General features: G+C 37.7%; 1 protein-coding gene across 4 annotated transcripts in view; it reads right to left on the reverse strand.

Annotated features, from left to right (window-relative positions):
• NIPAL2 (NIPA like domain containing 2) overlaps nucleotides 1-17,958 on the reverse strand; it is a 72,931-nt gene that overhangs the window by 44,148 nt on the left and 10,825 nt on the right. For all 4 annotated transcript variants that reach the window (XR_009536395.1, XM_060127857.1, XM_060127860.1 and 1 more), the window contains exons 2-3: nucleotides 9,344-9,412; nucleotides 8,141-8,312 (exon numbers count right to left, since the gene is read on the reverse strand). Coding sequence is in view for 3 of the 4 variants with exons in the window: in XM_060127857.1 (XP_059983840.1) it covers nucleotides 8,141-8,312; nucleotides 9,344-9,412 (241 nt within the window). In the remaining variant the exon portion in view is untranslated. The remainder of the gene's footprint in view (nucleotides 1-8,140; nucleotides 8,313-9,343; nucleotides 9,413-17,958) is intronic.

The raw sequence follows: 17,958 nt of genomic DNA on the forward strand, positions 1-17,958 counted from the left end.
CACAGAAATACACGAAACAACGTATATTCCACATCATGAATTTCAATTTGAGCAAAAGCCAGCATGTTAGGGAAAATGAGAGATGGAAAAGACTTACCAGTCATCTGCCTCATTCTCTCAGTGCAGTCAGCTTTCCAGCCTTAATTCAAATTAGCCCAGTCACAGGGAGACTACTTCTCTTAGGAAATTATTCCAGGGCCAAGGAGACCTCACTGCTATTAATTTTATCATTCCATATAAAATTCCAAGTGTTTGATCTCATATAATTCATCTCAAATTTAACCTACTTATTACTCACTTCTATTCATCTGGGCGGTAATTAAGTAAAACAACAAGGTTGTATGTTTCATACAGTACCTGGCAAGGTGGATGCTCATTCAATATTAGTTTCTTATCTTTAACTATTTCTAAACTGTTGCCTGAATTTAACTTGGAAAAAGGTGATATATTCTCTGAACTCTTTTCTAATTACTTTAAATCAATATACTCAGAGGTATAGAACTGAAAAGTGTCCATCACATTTGTTTTGTTTTGTTTTGTTTTATAAATTTATTTATTTATTTTTGACTGTGTTGGATCTTCGTTGCTGCGTGCGGGCTTTCTCTAGTTGCAGTGAGCAGGGGCTGCTCTTCGTTGCGGTGCACGGGCTTTTGCTGTGGCTGTGGCTTCTTCTTCGTTGCGGTGCACGGGCTGTTGCATTGCTGTGGCTTCTTTTGTTGTGGATCATGGGCTCTAGGCACGTGGGCTTCAGTAGTTGTGGCATGTGGGCTCAGTAGTTGTGGCTCAAGGGCTTAGCTGCTCTGCGACATGTGGGATCTTCCCGGACCAGGGCTTGAACCCATGTGCCCTGCATTGGCAGGCAGATTCTTAACCACTGCGCCACCAGGGAAGTCCTCTATTATGTTTTATTTCTCCCACCCTCCCTGCCCCTGCAACAATTTCCCTTCATATCCCATTCCTTTGCCACCCCTAGCCAAGTCAGTTTTATGCTGAGAAAGGTCTACCACGAACCTCCTTTAATTTTTTGTGGCTTCAACTCTTTGGACTGTTGATAACTTTATTATTTTTAATCATCTCAATGCCGACGCATAGCACAGATCACAGTCATGGCGATGAACAGAAAAACGAAAGCATTAAATGTAAAGTCATGCTTTGTAGATACACAAATAATATAACTTGACCCCCCAAAGGACAAGCTTAATAAACCTTTAAATATTTACAGGAGTGAGTATTCACAAGTTGTTTGCAATGAAATGTTTAGCCATTGTGCTTCACTGAGAATTGAAATCTTTTAAACAACACCCTAGAACAGAACAGAACGCTTCTCGTCCAGCATCCTAGAACAGAGCATCCCAGAATGCCCAATCCTCATTTTATCATAATTCAAATTCAAACCAATTCTGTGAGGCTGTATTGTGTGATTTCCTGCACCATGCTCTCCTGGAAAGAGCAGACAGCAGGCACACACAGTCACCAGTCTCCTGGGTCTCAGCTGAATGGCCAGAATGCATTAAATAGGTCATTGTGAACATGATGAGAGTTGCCAAAGGGGAAGTATAGGGTCAAGGCTGCTACATGCAGTCGAGCAGGTTGTGCACTGCACAAATACACTACACCTGAGGGGGCATCACCCACATGTCAGATCTTGGTGACTTGTATATTTCTCAGGACAATTTTCTGACAGATGGCACCAGAGTGTCCTGCTCTAATGAAATTATTGTATTATGATAATTTGCAGACAGAAAGACAGAAATAGAGTATCATGAGAAAGGATGCCTTTTTCTAATTCACAAAAAGGCACCAAATAGCTGAGCAGAGGGCCCGTGTAGGGGGGAGAGAATAAGCCTGTTTAATTTAGTGTAGAAGCCCAGAAAGGCCTCCTGGGGAAGTGGGACAGGAAAGATTAGCAGTAGTTTAAAATTTTATTACAAACTCCTCAGAATATCCAACTTATTTCTTTTTATTGGATTTCTGGTATAATAACTAGTTTCTCAGAAAACACTTTCTCAAATTGCAGTTAGACCTGAAAGCCTCTCTGAAGTTAATTAGCAAGTGAACAAAAGTGCTTTGAAGCCAGAGCAAGAAGACAGAAAGTTGCACGCATGTCTCAGACTGCTATGTTTTTCCTTGGACAAATTTCTGTGTCTGTTTTTTAAATGTATTTGGTATTGGTAGGTTATTTGGAAATTTTGGTATCTTCCAACACGTTTTGGTGGGGAATATGTAGAGAAGTCAAAGGGTAAATGCTGCTTAATGGCTGAACAAATGAGCTGTGAAAAGCCCACATTTCTGCTCCCTGAGAATTAATTAACTGCATGGATAAGAACAATAAAAAGCATTTCTTGAAGTGGTTCATCCATTTTAGATAATTTAACCACCAGTCACCTTCAGGGGCATGGAAGTAAACTCTGTTATAAAGAATAAAGTACTGGACTTCCCTGGTGGCGCAGTGGTTAAGAATCCACCTGCCAATGCAGGGCACATGGGTTCGAGCCCTGGCCCAGGAAGATCCTACATGCTGCAGAGCAACTAAGCCCATGCGCCACAACCGCTGAGCCTGCGCTCTAGAGCCCATGAGGCACAACTACTGAAGGCCCGTGCCTAGAACCCGAGCTCCCCAAGAAGAGAAGCCACCGCACTGAGAAGCCCGTGCACCGCAACAAAGGGTAGCCCCCGTTCGCCGCAACTAGAGAAAGTCTTCGCGCAGCAATGAAGACCCAACGCAGCCAAAAATAAATAAATTAAATAAATAAATTCAAAAAAAGAATAAAGTAATTTGTTTCTTTTTAATAATGATTATAAATCACAGTGACAATGGCTAGTTGTCACTGCACTATGTATCCAACACTGCACTATGTATCCTACACCGTTCTTAAGTGTTTGTGTTTACTCAATTCTTCCCCATGACAACTTCTGAGGTAAGAACTATTTGTATCCCCACTTTACAGATTAGGGAGCTGAGGCATATTCCCATGTAAATAACTTGCCCAAGGTCGCAGAGCTTTCCAGGGGCAGAGCTGAGATCTGAAGGCTGGCCGTGTGGTCCTAGAGCTTTGCGCTCTCCACCATTCTACTGCCCTGTAGAAGAGTATCCACCCGAGGCTTTAGACGAAATTGAAAAACCATCTCTTAAGCTTTCTTAATTAATGGAAAAACAAACACAAGTCAAAATCTAGAATTAATCAGACTGCCAGCATATAACCAGCATTTTAGTCAGAATAAGCTTTTGCCCTATTATTCACTGAGGAAGCCCTTCAGTGAGAAAAAGAGGGTGAAAATATAAGGTGATACAAGGATACAAGGGCTCTGATCCTCTTTCTCCAAAAGCTGGACGCAGGCTTGGGAACTCAGATCTGCCTATACACCAGGATCACTCCCCATTATCCACCCCCCACTGCAGGCACCAGCCAGCTATCTACCCTGTTTGAGTCTCTAGGATGCTGTGACTGCTTGTGAGCATTGCTTGAAGAACTCTAAAGGGTTTTCTGCAAAACTGTTGTCCCTTGAGATACTTCTTATAAAGGCACCTTGTGGACAATAGGTTTGGGAAAGCTGGCTTACTGCATCTGCCTATGAAAGACTGACAGCATGCCTGGGCCCATTCCAGGGCCTCAAGAAGTCCTCCACTAACAAAACCTGTGTCACATTTTAAATCCAATATTGTGGAAACCTGTTTGCTTACAGAATTCTTTGTTTCTTAGAACACCTATGAAACCATCAGTAAAACTAGTGCTTGAGAAATGCTGTCTCCAGGTAAGCATGTCAGTGTAGAGCAGCAGGCCACACAGATAGAGGGAAAGAAAGAATAGAAAGGAAGATGGTTCAAGGCAGGAACGTGGGTAGAGTGAGAACTGAAATATCCATGGTGCTTACTGTAGTGCTAGTCCTAAAAAAAAAAAAGACCAAAAAAAAAAATCTGTTCCACTGAAGTGTACAAAGGGAGGAGGAATTTTGATTATGTAAGACAAAACAGTGGGACTGACAATATTAGCAGCCTGGATGTAGTGAGATGGTGACTCACAATTTATCCTTACTTCTGGAGAGGAGAAAAGGAACACAGTGTGTTGGTATGAACCAGGCTGCCCAAGGAGAATGAGGAAAATGGAAGAAAGTTCCTTCACTCAGACTTAAGAGCTAAAACTTTTAAAAAACTGTTCTGGACTTCAGTTTTCTTCCTTGCTTATTTTTCTTCCTTTTCAAAATTTGAAAGCCAGAAAAGAATATGCAATCCCTCATGCAACACTGCAACAGACGTTATCTTTAAAAAAAAAAAAATTCAAAGAAAGGTTTGATTTCTTTCTTGAAGCTCCCAAGAAATCATAGGGAAAATAAAATTTCTAGCTCAGTAACGTGTAGACACTCTTCTGCCTCATCTGTAGACATAGCCGTAAGATAACGTATTTATTAAAAAATACTGTCCCTTTTGCTTCAAGTTTTCTAGAGTTTCTAGAATCTTCATGAAGAATTATAAAAGTGGTAGGGGGTTGTTCTGGGGAAAATTCTCAATCACCAGCATCCCTCACCCTCCCACAGCATTGCACAGTGACCTAAATTCAGTGCAAGAGTGCTGTGAGAATGTTATGTATGAGCATATATTACTGTTTGCAAAGATTGTAAAGCAGGAAACAATTTATGTTTGAGGCTATAAGTTTACTTCTTGGAATCATTTTAAATGGGCAGAGAGGGAGGTTGCTAAAAATGTTCTATAGTTGAAACATTAATCCAGGCTAGGAGCAGACAAAGAAAAATGATCTGTAGCATTGAGAAAAGCCCATCTCCAAGTTTGAAGGTGGGGGGACTGCCCCCTCCCCTCAGGGAGTTTGGGGAGGACAGGTCACTGTCCAAGGGGAAGGTGGTTAAACTTAAAACTTCCCGTTATTAATGAGAGTTTCGAGCAAGATATGCCAAAATGAGCAGCTTCACAGGCATCTTCATTGAAGGTCTATGAGGAGTATCAAGGCTGGCCCTTCATCTCTGGCAATTTCCCAATTCTCACTTCAGATCCCAAGAGGTCTGGCTAATATTTCAGTTCTGTGAGATCGCTGATCTTTATAATAAATCTAGCACATCCCCCTTTCTTTGTGTTAGTTGGAATGGCTCTTTTCTTCTCATTCCCAGAAAAAAGTTTTCCCAGGACTGGGAGACTAGAGGTAAATGGAGAATTTCAGTACCATGTGGCTCACACACTCAACCCTCCCCCCCGAGGCATCTGTTTGATCTGCACGGACACTTTTGTCTTTGGACATTGCATAGAAACAGAGCATGAAGCAGAATAAGAAACGAAACTAAAGATCACCTCTAAACAGATACTCACTGTGAAAAATAATACAACATTTTCAGAACAACTGGGGCCTGTAGAGGTCCCAAGGTGACAATGTAACAATACCTTTTATCTATTATTTCTCAAATTTTGAGAAGAAAAAGACATCCAGAATGTCCATGTACGCGGTATGTGCAGTAGAAAATAGAAGATAAGATATCCTCAAATTGCTGATTTTATCTGAATGTTAAAAATGTCAAATGAAAAAAAAAAAAAGAAAAAAAAAGTCAAATGATTACATAAATTGTGTGCCTATTCAGAGTAGGGTGATTTTAACTGAACCATTTCTTGAAAGCCAAAAGTGTTCTTTGCTAACTATTCTACTATTGTACATCATGAAAGTATTTTAAATAAGATATTTTAAATTATTAAGAAGGGGAAACTACTTTCAAAATGAAATAAAATTTTCTTTGAGCATACATTATTTCAGTTTAAACTATGCTTTGTTTTAAGACTATCATATAATTTTTAGGAGAAATATTACAATTGGGATATGTGGGTGCACATTATGCTTGATCTAGTTGCTACCAGACAATAGCCATCAACTTGTTTCTATTTCAATGAAGATTGCAAATTCACAGAAACATAGAAACATGCTGTTTCCATAGCAGCAGATAAAGAGTGAAACTCAAAAGATTTTATTGATTTTAACATGGCTTAGAGATTTTGTTCTCTTTTTTAGCAGTAATTTTTGCTTTTTTTTTTAGTCTTTACCAACATCTCATATTTTCTTTTCTAAATGTATTTAGTAAGTCATACAAATTTTGAAAGTAGGATAATTGTGACATTACTGTAAAATTACACATTCTTTCTTTTTTTAAATTTATTTATGTTTTTTTTCTTTTTTTTAATTTTTGGCTTTGTTGGGTCTTTGTTGCTGTGCGTGAACTTTCTCCAGTTGCGGCAAGCGGAGGCTACTCTTCTTTGTGGTGCGCGGGCTTCTCTTGTTGCGGAGCACAGGCTCCAGGTTCACGGGCTTCTGTAGTTGTGGCACACGGACTCAAGTAGTTGTGGCTCGCGGGCATTAGAGCGCAGGCTTAGTAGTTGTGGTGCATGGGCTTAGTTGCTCCATGGCACGTGGGATCTTCCCGGACCAGGGATCGAACCCGTGTCCCCTGCATTGGCAGGCGGATCCTTAACCACTGCGTCACCAGGGAAGCCCTAAGATTACACATTCTTATAGTAACGTAGAATAACCAATATCGAATTCTTTTTTTTTTTAACATCTTTATTGGAGTATAATTGCTTTACATTGTTGTGTTAGTTTCTGCTTTATAACAAAGTGGATCAGTTATACATATACATATATCCCCATATCTCTTCCCTCTTGCGTCTCCCTCCCTCCCACCCTCCCTATCCCACCCCTCTAGGTGGTCACAAAGCACCGAGCTGATCTCCCTGTGCTATGCGGCTGCTTCCCACTAGCTACCTATTTTACATTTGGTAGTGTATATATGTCCATGCCACTCTCTCACTTCGTCCCAGTTTACCCTTCCCCCTCTCTGTGTCCTTAAGTCCATTCTCTATGTCTGTGTCTTTATTCCTGTCCTGCCCCTAGGTTTTTCAGAACCTTTTTTTTTTTTTAGATTCTATATATATGTGCTAGCATACGGTATTTGCTTTTCTCTTTCTGACTTACTTCACTCTGTATGACAGATTCTAAGTCCATCCACCTCACTGCAAATCTCAATTTCATTTCTTTTTATGGCTGAGTAATATTCCATTGCATATATGTGCCACATCTTCTTTATCCATTCATCTGTTGATGGACACTTAGGTTGCTTCCATGTCCTGGCTATTGTAAATAGTGCTACAATGAACATTGTGGTACGTGACTCTTCTTGAGTTATGGTTTTCTCAGGGTATATGCCCAGTAGTGGGATGGCTGGGTCATATGGTAGTTCTATTTTTAATTTTTTAAGGAACCTCCATAGTGTTCTCCATAGTGGCTGTATCAATTTACATTCCCACCAACAGTGCACGAAGGTTCCCTTTTCTCCACACCCTCTCCAGCATTTATTGTTTGTAGATTTTTTGATGATGGCCATTCTGACTGGTGTGAGGTGATACCTCATTGTAGTTTTGATTTGCAGTTCTCTGATGATTAGTGATGCTGAGCATCCTTTCACGTGTTTGTTGCCCGTCTGTATGTCTTCTTTGGAGAAATGTCTTTTTAGGTCTTCTGCCCATTTTTGGATTGGGTTGTTTGTCTTTTTGATATTGAGCTGCATGAGCTGCTTGTATACTTTGGAGATTTTTCCTTTGTCAGTTGCTTCATTGGCAAATATTTTCTCCCATTATGAGGATTGTCTTTTCGTCTTGTTTATGGTTCCTTTGCTGTGTAAGAGCTTTTCAGTTTCATTAGGTCCCATTTGTTTTTATTTCTAATTCTTAATGTAAAAGAGATGCTAACCTATGGATCAGGCATCAAGGACTCTAACTACGTGTAATGTCAGTTTAGCATATGAAGAAAACATAACATTTTATCACAAATGCTTTAAGATAATTCATTAATGATTAAAAAGCATGGTATAACATTTTCTGCTACTGTTAATTTCATTTATTAAGACTCAGACACTGGGAATCAGGCTTTGAAACATAGATGTTACAGCTACAAAATGCAAGTTTCTTTGTGGTTCATGTGGCACCATGACAGTGAATAACTGAAATTGGTAGTATAATTGTTCCAAGTTAACATGCTAAGAAAACAGGAAATGACTTTTTTCTTTTGTGCATGTGTTGTTTAAGTTGTATTTTTTTTTGCCAACTATTTTGATCTCTTAAAATTTCTATTGGTCAAAACACAGAAAAATGGCTCACCTGTAACAGACATACAGCCTAATGGAGCAATGAGAGTAATGGGGGCAAATCCATAGGCTGCAAAGTTTCCTGTCTCTCCCACAGCCATCAGTATGATGCCGCTCCACCACAGCATGCTCTTGAAGTGTGGCCTTGGGTGTTCTTGGTGCGCCAACTGAAGATGCGAATATTTCTGGAAGTACATCACGATGTAAATAAGAAAATATTTCCACCCAACCAAAACTTGGCCTTGAAATTTTTGGTCCTATAAAATTGCTTCATGGCTTTTAAATTTATTTGCAGATTATTATAGAGCAATTATTATGGTTTTCTGTTTGTTCCAAACATATTAACAGAAGTGAATCATACTGATATAGCATTTTATAGTTTAAAGGGCCTTCTCACATATTGCTTAATTCTCATAACAACTCTGTGAAGTAAATATCATTGTTATCACTGTTACTATCTAAAGACGGAGTGTGTGTTAAGGAGTTAAGTGACTTTTTAGTCCACCACACCAAAATACTTCTTTTAGATTGTCAAAAAAATTCAAATGCTGAAATAAAGATAATAAGTTACTAAAGAAACACCTTTGGAAAAGGGATTCAAATCTATGAGTCGAAGTTGCTACCACAATAAACATAACAGGGCAGAAAGCTCTGGTAGCAGAGGGATGGGGGAACTCATTTATATCTGGTTTCAGTATTTCTTTGTATTGGAAATGTATGAATTCCTGAAAAACTGGCCATTAAATAAAGCTCTATTTCCCTATTGATTTTATGATAACTGAATTTACTTCCTTAAGAAGTATGTACAATTCTAGATTACTTTAAAATCTTTTCTTTAAAATTTTTTAAAAATTTCAGAAGTTATTTAGAAAATAATAAAAGTACTATAAGAAAATGTAGAACATTAAAATAAATCTTGGCTTATGCTAAGATATGAGCATCTTTTTAAGTGTGATACAAATTCACAGGCGCCTGGTCTGGGGTACACAATACTATTAAGAGGCTCACAAAATATTTAACTTCTCTTAAAATCAGAAGAAAAAAGATGGACACAATCTAGCCTGGATTATATTTGTCTTTATATCAATGAGGTCATAAGATATACTTTCTTTAATGGAGGAGGAAGTCCAAGAAGGCAAAAGTGCCTGAGGCTCACTGAAGTCATAATGTGTCCCTGGATCAAACGACAGAGTTAGGAAAATAAGCTTCTTCTTACCTGAATATTTAGGGAAACGCTGATTACCAAGTTTCCTAAAATGGCCAGCAAAACTCCAAAAAGGTGAATCTATAAAAGAAAATGTTTTCTTTAAATGGTACTTTAAATAGCACTTGTAAGATATTTACCAAAAAAACTATGAAAATTTAAGTTGATACATTCATTCATTTGTTCATTCATTCAGCAAATATTTACTTAGCACCCGTTTGCCAGGGTCACTTGGAATATGAATAATGGTTTTATTAGGATTAATTTTTCACTTTAGTCAAATATTATTTTTTATAACTAGTTCAGTCCTTTACTGAATTCTCTAGATATGTGCTTCATTCACTAAAATAAATAGTCATCAGGTTCTGACTTTTTCCCACTAAGATGCTTCTATTTATCCTGTCTGCCAATTTCCTCAGCAACCTCTCTGATTGGGGTGTTCATTGCCTCAAGTATGGACTATATAATTATTTCTGTTCTCCCTCTTTTCTTTCTCTTAAGATATTCTGGAAGACTGTGGTATGAAAGAGAGATCATTGGCTTTGGGGTTAAAGGATGAACCTGAGATTCAGATCTGCTATTTTCTAATGGGCAACACTGAGTAAGTTATTTCAGCTCCCCGGCCTCAGTAAACAGGGGATGTTGGATAAGGTGTTTCCCAAAATCCCTTTATCTCTAAACTGCTATGAACCTCACTGGAGACAGACTAAATTTTCCCGCCACTCTGCTGGTCAAGAACCCACAATGTCTCTCTACAGACAACTATATTAAACACAAAACTACTGTACCAGCTCCCCATAATCGGTCCCCAACCTGACCCATCCAATTGTCCACAGCACACTTTAAGGTGCTCCCTCTACCTTGGGTATCTGGGTCCTGACTTCTCCAGTCAGATGTCATACTTTTTCTCATGTCATTCCTCTCACTCAGACAGAGTATCTTCTTCCCTCAGCCCATTTCAATCAGACCTCACCCTCCTGGCCATCAGAGCTCTACCTCCTTACAACCTTCTCAGACACCACAGCCCATCTTTACTTTCTCAGACTCTAAATGGTGAACATCCCTTATTTCTTCTTTTATATTGTCAGGTGTATCATTAGGCTCTATAAATAGATGGCAAATTCTCTGAGGGAAGGGAATCATGTCTAAGACTTCCATTGGGTCTTCTACCTCATCTACTATAAAATGTAGAGACTTAAAAAAAAATGAGGGGCTTAAAAAAATACTTGCTTTAGAAAGCATAGAGTGGTTTAAAACAAGAACTACAGAGGTTAAAAAATTAGTTCTGACACATTGCCCAAGATCTTCACTATAGATAGCATATGTATTATTTGATGACTTCAAGAGATGCATATTCTGCTCCTATCTAGGTACAAAGATGTAATATCTTCTAGCAGTAAAAATTAGCAATGATAGAAGGGCTCTTCCCCCTTCTTCTTCTACAGTACATAACTTCTAGCTAGCTTCAAATTCCAAGGAGTTATTTGAATTTCAAATGAACATTACAACCACAAGGAACCCTTTTCAGAATGCAAAATGTCTTTGAAGTTTTAGAACTTCATTATATGTGCTGAAGTGAAATTCAGTATTTCTAAAAAATGAAGCACAAAAGTTGAAAACCCATTTAATAGTTGACATATAATATCCATGGCCTTTAATCAGTTAAGAATTTTCTTTTCCTAATAAAAGCAGTTGGCACTAATTTTGATCACTATTCCTCATGGGGAACAATTGTATCATAATATAATGTGCTATTTCCATGCTTTCGATTTACAATTGACTGACTGCATTTGGCAGTAATCAGGAAAATAAAAATCCAGAAGAAGTTTGGGATTGAATGGATAATTATGAAAATCTTCTGTAATTATAAAAGTAAATTGTTGAATAGAAATAAGCTTACTTCAAAATTCTTTAAATGATTCACTGAGTAGTTTAAACACCACCAGGCCAAGTGTTTAGAAATTGGTTAGCAGGATTTCGCAATGATTTCTTGGATATGACACGGAAAGCACAGGCAACAGAAGAAAAAATAGATAAGCTGGACTTTATCAAGATTAAAATCTCTTGTGCACCAAAGGACACTATTAGCAGAGTGAAAGGCAACCCACACAACGGCGGAAAATATTTGCAAATCATATATCTGATAAAGATTGATATATAGAATATATAAAGAATCCCTACAACTCAACAACAACAAAATAAACAATGCAACTGAAAAATGGTCAAAGAACTCAAATAGACTTTTCTTCAAAGAAGATATATAAATGGCCAATAGGCACATGAAAAGATGCTCAATAGCACTAATCATTAGGGAAATGCAAATCAAAACCACAATAAGCTACCACTTCAAACCCAGTAGGAGAGCTACAATTAAAAAAAAAACAACAGAAAATAACAAGTGTTGGTAAGGATGTGGAGAAATTGAAACCCTAGTTCATTGTTGGTGGGGATGTAAAATGGTACAGTTGCTGATCTCATAACATATACAAAAATTAACTCAAAATTAACCAAAAGACCTAAATGTAGGAGCCCAAACTATAAAGTTCTCAGAAGAAAACATAAGGGTAAATCTTTGTGACCTTGGATTTGGCCATGGATTCCCATAGATAAGACATCAAAAGCATAAGCAACAAAGAAAAAATAATTGGACCTCATCAATATTAAAAAACTTTCTGTTTCAAAGGACACTATCAAGGAAAGTGAAAAGATAATCCACAAAATGGGAGAAAATATTTGGAAATCATATATCTGGCAAGGGACTTATACCTAGACTATATAAAGAACACTTACAACGCAATAATAAAAAGACAAATGACTCAATTAAAAATGGGCAAAGGATCTGAATAGACCTTTCTCCAAAGAAGACAAATGGCTAACAAGTACATTGAAAAGATGTTCAACATCACTAGTCATCAGGGATTGCAAATCAAAACCACAGTGATATACCACTTCATAACAAATAATATAGCTATAATCAAAAAGTCAGATAATAACAAGTGTTAGTAAGGATGTAGATAAATCAGAACCCTCTAACACTGCTCATGGAAATATATAATGGTGCAACCACTTTGGAAAACAGTCTGGAAGTTCTTCAAAAAGTTAAGCATGGAATTTCCATTTGACTCAGCAATTCCATGCCGAGGTATATATCCAAGAGAAATGAAAACATATATCCACACAAAAGCTTGTACACAAATTTACATACCAGTATTGTTCATATGACAGCTAAAGGCTGGAGGTAATGATTGTACAACTCAGTGAACTGTACAATTTAAATGAGTGGATTATATGATATGTGAATTATATTTCAATAAGTTGTTATACAAAAATAATTTTAAAAACACAAAGCATTTACATCTTTTTTTTTGCCCAAAGAAATAAAATGTTACAAATGTAACTAGCTCTATTTCAGTCTCTTCTTCCTCCCAGAGATAAGTGACTTTTTTTTCTGAAGTTGATACAAATATATTTCTTTCTTTCCTCGATTTATTTTTATTATCTATTTTGTTTACTCAGTTTTTCTTTTTTTCATCTTCTTCATTTGGACTCTTAACTCATTAGCTTTTTCTGTTTCTTTCTGTCATGCAGATAGGGCTTTACATTTCCCCCTAAGTACACCCTGTTTTAGCTGCCTGCATAGTTTTGGCATGTACAGTTTTCATTGGTATTTAGTTCTAAATATTTTCTGATTATCTCATCATTTTTATCTGAGCCTTATATTATTCAGAGATGTGTTTTTTTAATATTTCTAAATGAATGAGGTGTCGATTATCACTTTATTACTAATTTCTAATTTTACTGAGTCGTGGGCAGAAAATACACTGTGTGTATATTAACATTTGCTTTTGACCTATTACACAGTCTAAATTGGAATTTGTTTTGTGACCTGCTGGTGTAGGGTCAAGTTTATAAGTGTTCCATGTATGTTTGAAAATAAAATATTTAAAAGTTGAGTTAATACATTTTATATATCCTTCCTATCTATCTATCTATCCATTCATCTATCTATCTCCATTAAGTCATTGTTCAAATCTTTGATATTCTTACTAAATTTTGTATTGCTTTGTCAATCAATTGCCTAGGGAGGTATGTTAAAAATCTACTCAAACATGTATTTATATATTTTAAGACTATAGTCCTAGGTATATACAGGATCAGGATGGTTTTATCTTCCCAGCTAATTGTTCCTTTTTTTAAATTTTATTTTTATTTATTTATTTACTTATGTTTATTTTTTATTTATTTATTTTTTGCTTATTAGTCATCCATTTTATACACATCAGTGTACACATGTCAATCCCAATCTCCCAATTCATCACACCACCACCACCACCCCCAGTAATTGTTCCTTTTATCATTAGGTTTTTTCTTCAAAATCTATTTTAGCTGATATTACTGTAGCTGCTTTCTTTTGATATTTGCTACTTTCCACATCACTTTAACATTTCTGCATCATATTTTAGTCAAGTCTCTTATATATAGAAAATAACTAGATTAAAAAAAAAATCCTGAGACTTTCTGTCAGATGGGGAGGTTAGTCCATTTTGTTTATTGTGATTGTAAATATATTTTCCTTTATTTCTATATTTTTTGTGTTTGTAGTTATCTTGCTTTTTCTTTGCTTTCTAGTTTCTCTTTTCCTGAATCCTGTTGAAACGATTGAGTTTTCTTTATTCTTTTCTTTCCCCTACTCTTCTGGCTAGGAAGTTACACATCTTATTTATAGTCTTTCAGTAATTACTGTTAAATGTTTTTAATTCTGAAATAATTATGGACTCACAGTAGGTTACAAAGAAATGTCCAGGTAGGTCCATGAACTCTTCCCCCAGTCCTCCCCTTGATGTTAACATCTTACACAACTACAATCCAACATCTATGGTTCTCTCTATTCTCTCCATGTAGAACTCCTCTTACAAGTATGTTGGACTTTTTAATTCTTGTTTCCTAAAATAGCTCTCATATTTTCCAACTCTATCTCTTTGTACTGAGTTATGGATAATTTCCTCAGATCTATCTTCAAGTTTAGCTTTTCTGGCCTCCTTTTGAATTGAGTCTTTATACATGCCTATCAGTACATATATTAAACTGTACTATAATTATGTTTTACAAGTGCATTTCCCCTCTAGACTATAAACTCCTTGAGGGCAGAGCTATGACTTATCAACTCATCTTTGTAACCCAAATGACTAGTAGAGGTCTTTGGCACAGAGAAGTTGTTTATTAAATGCTATTTGAACTGAAATAGTCTCAGATTGATTATACACTGTCTAGAAATAGTAAATTTTGACCTTTGGCCCTAGGAAGATGTCAAACAGTATTTTATAATCAACTGGGGTTTGAATACAGCAAACACTCAGTTTCATGAGAGAACAAGCTTGTCCCAGAATTCAGATTTCAACAATTAAGTGTCCACTAGTGTGCAATAGAAAGCTGCCTGCTGGGGCTTCCCTGGTGGCGCAGTTGTTAAGATTCCACCTGCCAATGCAAGGGACACGGGTTCGAGCCCTGGTCTGGGAAGATCCCACATGCCGCAGAGCAACTAGGCCTATGTGCCACAACTACTCAGCCTGTGCTCTACAGCCCGTGAGCCACAACTACTGAGCCCGCCTGCTATAACTACTGAAGCCTGTGAGCCCATGCTCCACAACAAGAGAAGCCACTGCAATGAGAAGTCCATGCACCGCAATGAAGAGTAGCCCCCGCTTGCCGCAACTAGAGAAAGCCCGCACGCAGCAACGAAGACCCAACACAGCCAAAAATAAATAAATAAAAGAAAGCTGCCTGTTGACTTTTGTGTTTTTTGATGCATTGGGTCTTGAAATATGAAATATTTCAAGAAACCTGAAATATGAAATATGAAATATGAAGGCTCAGATGATGGTTAGCATTTCTTAGCAATAAAGTGTTTTTTAATCAATATACCTTGTTTTTTTAGACATGATGCAATATGCAATATAATTGCACATTTAACAGACTACTGTAGGTGTAAATATAACTTTTACATGCACTGGGAAACCAAAAAATTCATGTGACTCACTTTGTTGTGATACTTGCTTTATTGCGGTGGTCTGGAACTGAACGTGCAATATCTCGGAAGTACGCCAGTACACATATAAACTGGTATACCTTATTGTTCGTTTTTCTGAAAATTTACCTAATTATTCAAGGTTAATTGCATGCTCATTAAATTCATTTGACACATACCTGTAAAGAGTAGTAATTCAGTAAATCCTCATTAATGCCCCTAATTGTTGGGAAGGGAAGGTTCAAATTTGCAATGTTTCTTTAAAAAGGTGGTTTAATTACCTTCAAGGACATAGAGTGACTTGAGGCAAGCATTACTAAATGCTGTTTCCAGTTAGAGGCTCTGGTAAATGTGCTTTAATGACTACAAAATCCTCACCTGCAATCAGAAGTGTCATTTGCGTACAGTGAGCAGCCCTTATAAACTTGCCATTTAAATTAAAGACATCTAGTTTACTTCATTACTTTATTCAGAGTGTTATCTGATTTCTAGCATATTAGAATTAGTGGAAACTCAGAGCTTCTCTCTCCCCCGCCCTCTTTTCTCCCCTCCCTGTTGATCTGGAGACTGGTGGTCAGGAAAGAGAAAAGAGGGCCAGAGAAGGAAAGTGACTTGTGCAAAGTCACACAACTAGATAGATACCAGGCAAATTCTGGCCCCAAGGCACCCAGCTCATGTCTGAATCACCATTTCTTCACAGACCGCAATAGGTAACCATCTGGCTAGTCAATGCCAATTTACCACAGTTTTAAAATTAGCAGGACCTGTTTCTTTTTCTCAGTGCAAATAAAATAAAGCAAAGATAATAGTTAGAAGGAAAGGTTGCTCCACACCTTAACAATGCAGCTAGAAGTACAGACCAGAGACACAGAAAGATGGCCTTAATTTTTGCCATGCTCACTCCTGTCAGTACTGTAGCTCAATTTCTGGCTTTTCCAGGATGGCTTGACAAATAGATGGTAGGAGCCACAGCAAACAATTTATGGAGAATGAGGTTCAAAATATCAGTACTAATGAGTACTAAGGATGTTTTTGTTTTATTTGGAATAACAATCTTATCTCCTACTTTTTGGTGCCAGAATGTTCTTTAGACATTTCACATAAAGTCATTGACCTATAATCCATGGGTGGGGCAGTTTGGCCAGATGGCAATGGGGTATGATAAGAGGGATGTATGGAATTGGTCATAGTCTATCCCAGTTCTGGCTTTGAACTCAACCATATTCCTGGCTCTGCCTTCAAAACATAAATCTGGAATCAGACCCAGTGGAGCTAGTACAAAAGAACCATTGATTCAGAGCTAGTCTTTTTTTTTTTTTTCCTGTACGCGGGCCTCTCACTGTTGTGGCCTGTCCCGTTGCGGAGCACAGGCTCCGGACGCGCAGGCTCAGCGGCCATGGCTCACGGGCCCAGCCGCTCCGCGGCACGTGGGATCTTCCCGGCCCGGGGCACGAACCCATGTCCCCTGCATCGGCAGGCGGACTCTCAACCACTGCGCCACCAGGGAAGCCCCAGAGCTAGTCTTGAACACTGTAATAGTCATATTCAACTCACAACTAGAATAATGCTACCTCCTGTTCCAGGCAGTAAAATATCCCTGAACATGGACGTGAGCGATCCAGTTTCGAATACCAGAAATACCATAGGTTAAGTGATTTAGGTCAACTAATCACTGCAGGAATGATCTTAAGAGCCTGAACCTGAAAGGGAATGATATACCTGAGAAATGAACATTCAGGTCACTTCATCTCACAGGAAACTCTTAGGAATGAGCTGGGGTTGTTTTTTATTTGCACCTAGTAAACAGGTAGACACAAATCTACTTCCAGAAAGTTGGGAGGGGATAGGAGGACATCCAAAATCTTGGCAATACATCCTTAAGTTTCTAGGAGTGAAGACTCATAATATGTGCAACTTACTTTCAAATGATACATGACAATATAAAATAAAAAACAGAGGGAGAGAGAGAGAGAGAACAAACAAATATTTCACAATGTTAACAACTGGTGAATCTCCACGTGAAGGACATATGGTGTTTACTGTATTATTCTTCTTAATTATCTATAGGTTGGAAAATTTTCAAAGTAAGAAGTTAAAAAATTCTGCTTTATAGACTCAATGAAATTAAAGAGAATATGGATTCATTGAAAAAGAGTTAAAAGAGGAGATGATAACAGGGAAAGAAATAAAAGCAAGAAATAAAAAGGAAGCTGGCTGAACCAAGGAAAGAGACTAAGTAGAAAAATAAAACCACTGCACAGCTTAAAACCACAGGTAGACACTGCTTGGGAAAAACACACAAGGTGGAGGAAAAGGACATAAAATGGAAGTGATCAGAGAGAAGATGGTAGATATGGGAGACAGACAACTCGAAGCCCACACCAGAAGCTAGTCACTCAGTCATGCACCCATTTGGTATTTATTTAGTAACTGCTAAATATTAGGTCCTATTTCAGGAACTAAGGATGCAAAGTAGATGCAAAGTAGAAAAAGCGACCAATAACAGACTACCACCTGTGACATCTATAATAGAGGTATGTTCTATAGAACCCATGGGAACAGAAGGGACAAAGTACAAATCTGCCTAGGTTGGAGAGTATGC

This window comes from Lagenorhynchus albirostris, chromosome 17 (assembly GCF_949774975.1).
Source record: "Lagenorhynchus albirostris chromosome 17, mLagAlb1.1, whole genome shotgun sequence".
NCBI classification, from domain to species: Eukaryota; Metazoa; Chordata; class Mammalia; order Artiodactyla; family Delphinidae; genus Lagenorhynchus; species Lagenorhynchus albirostris.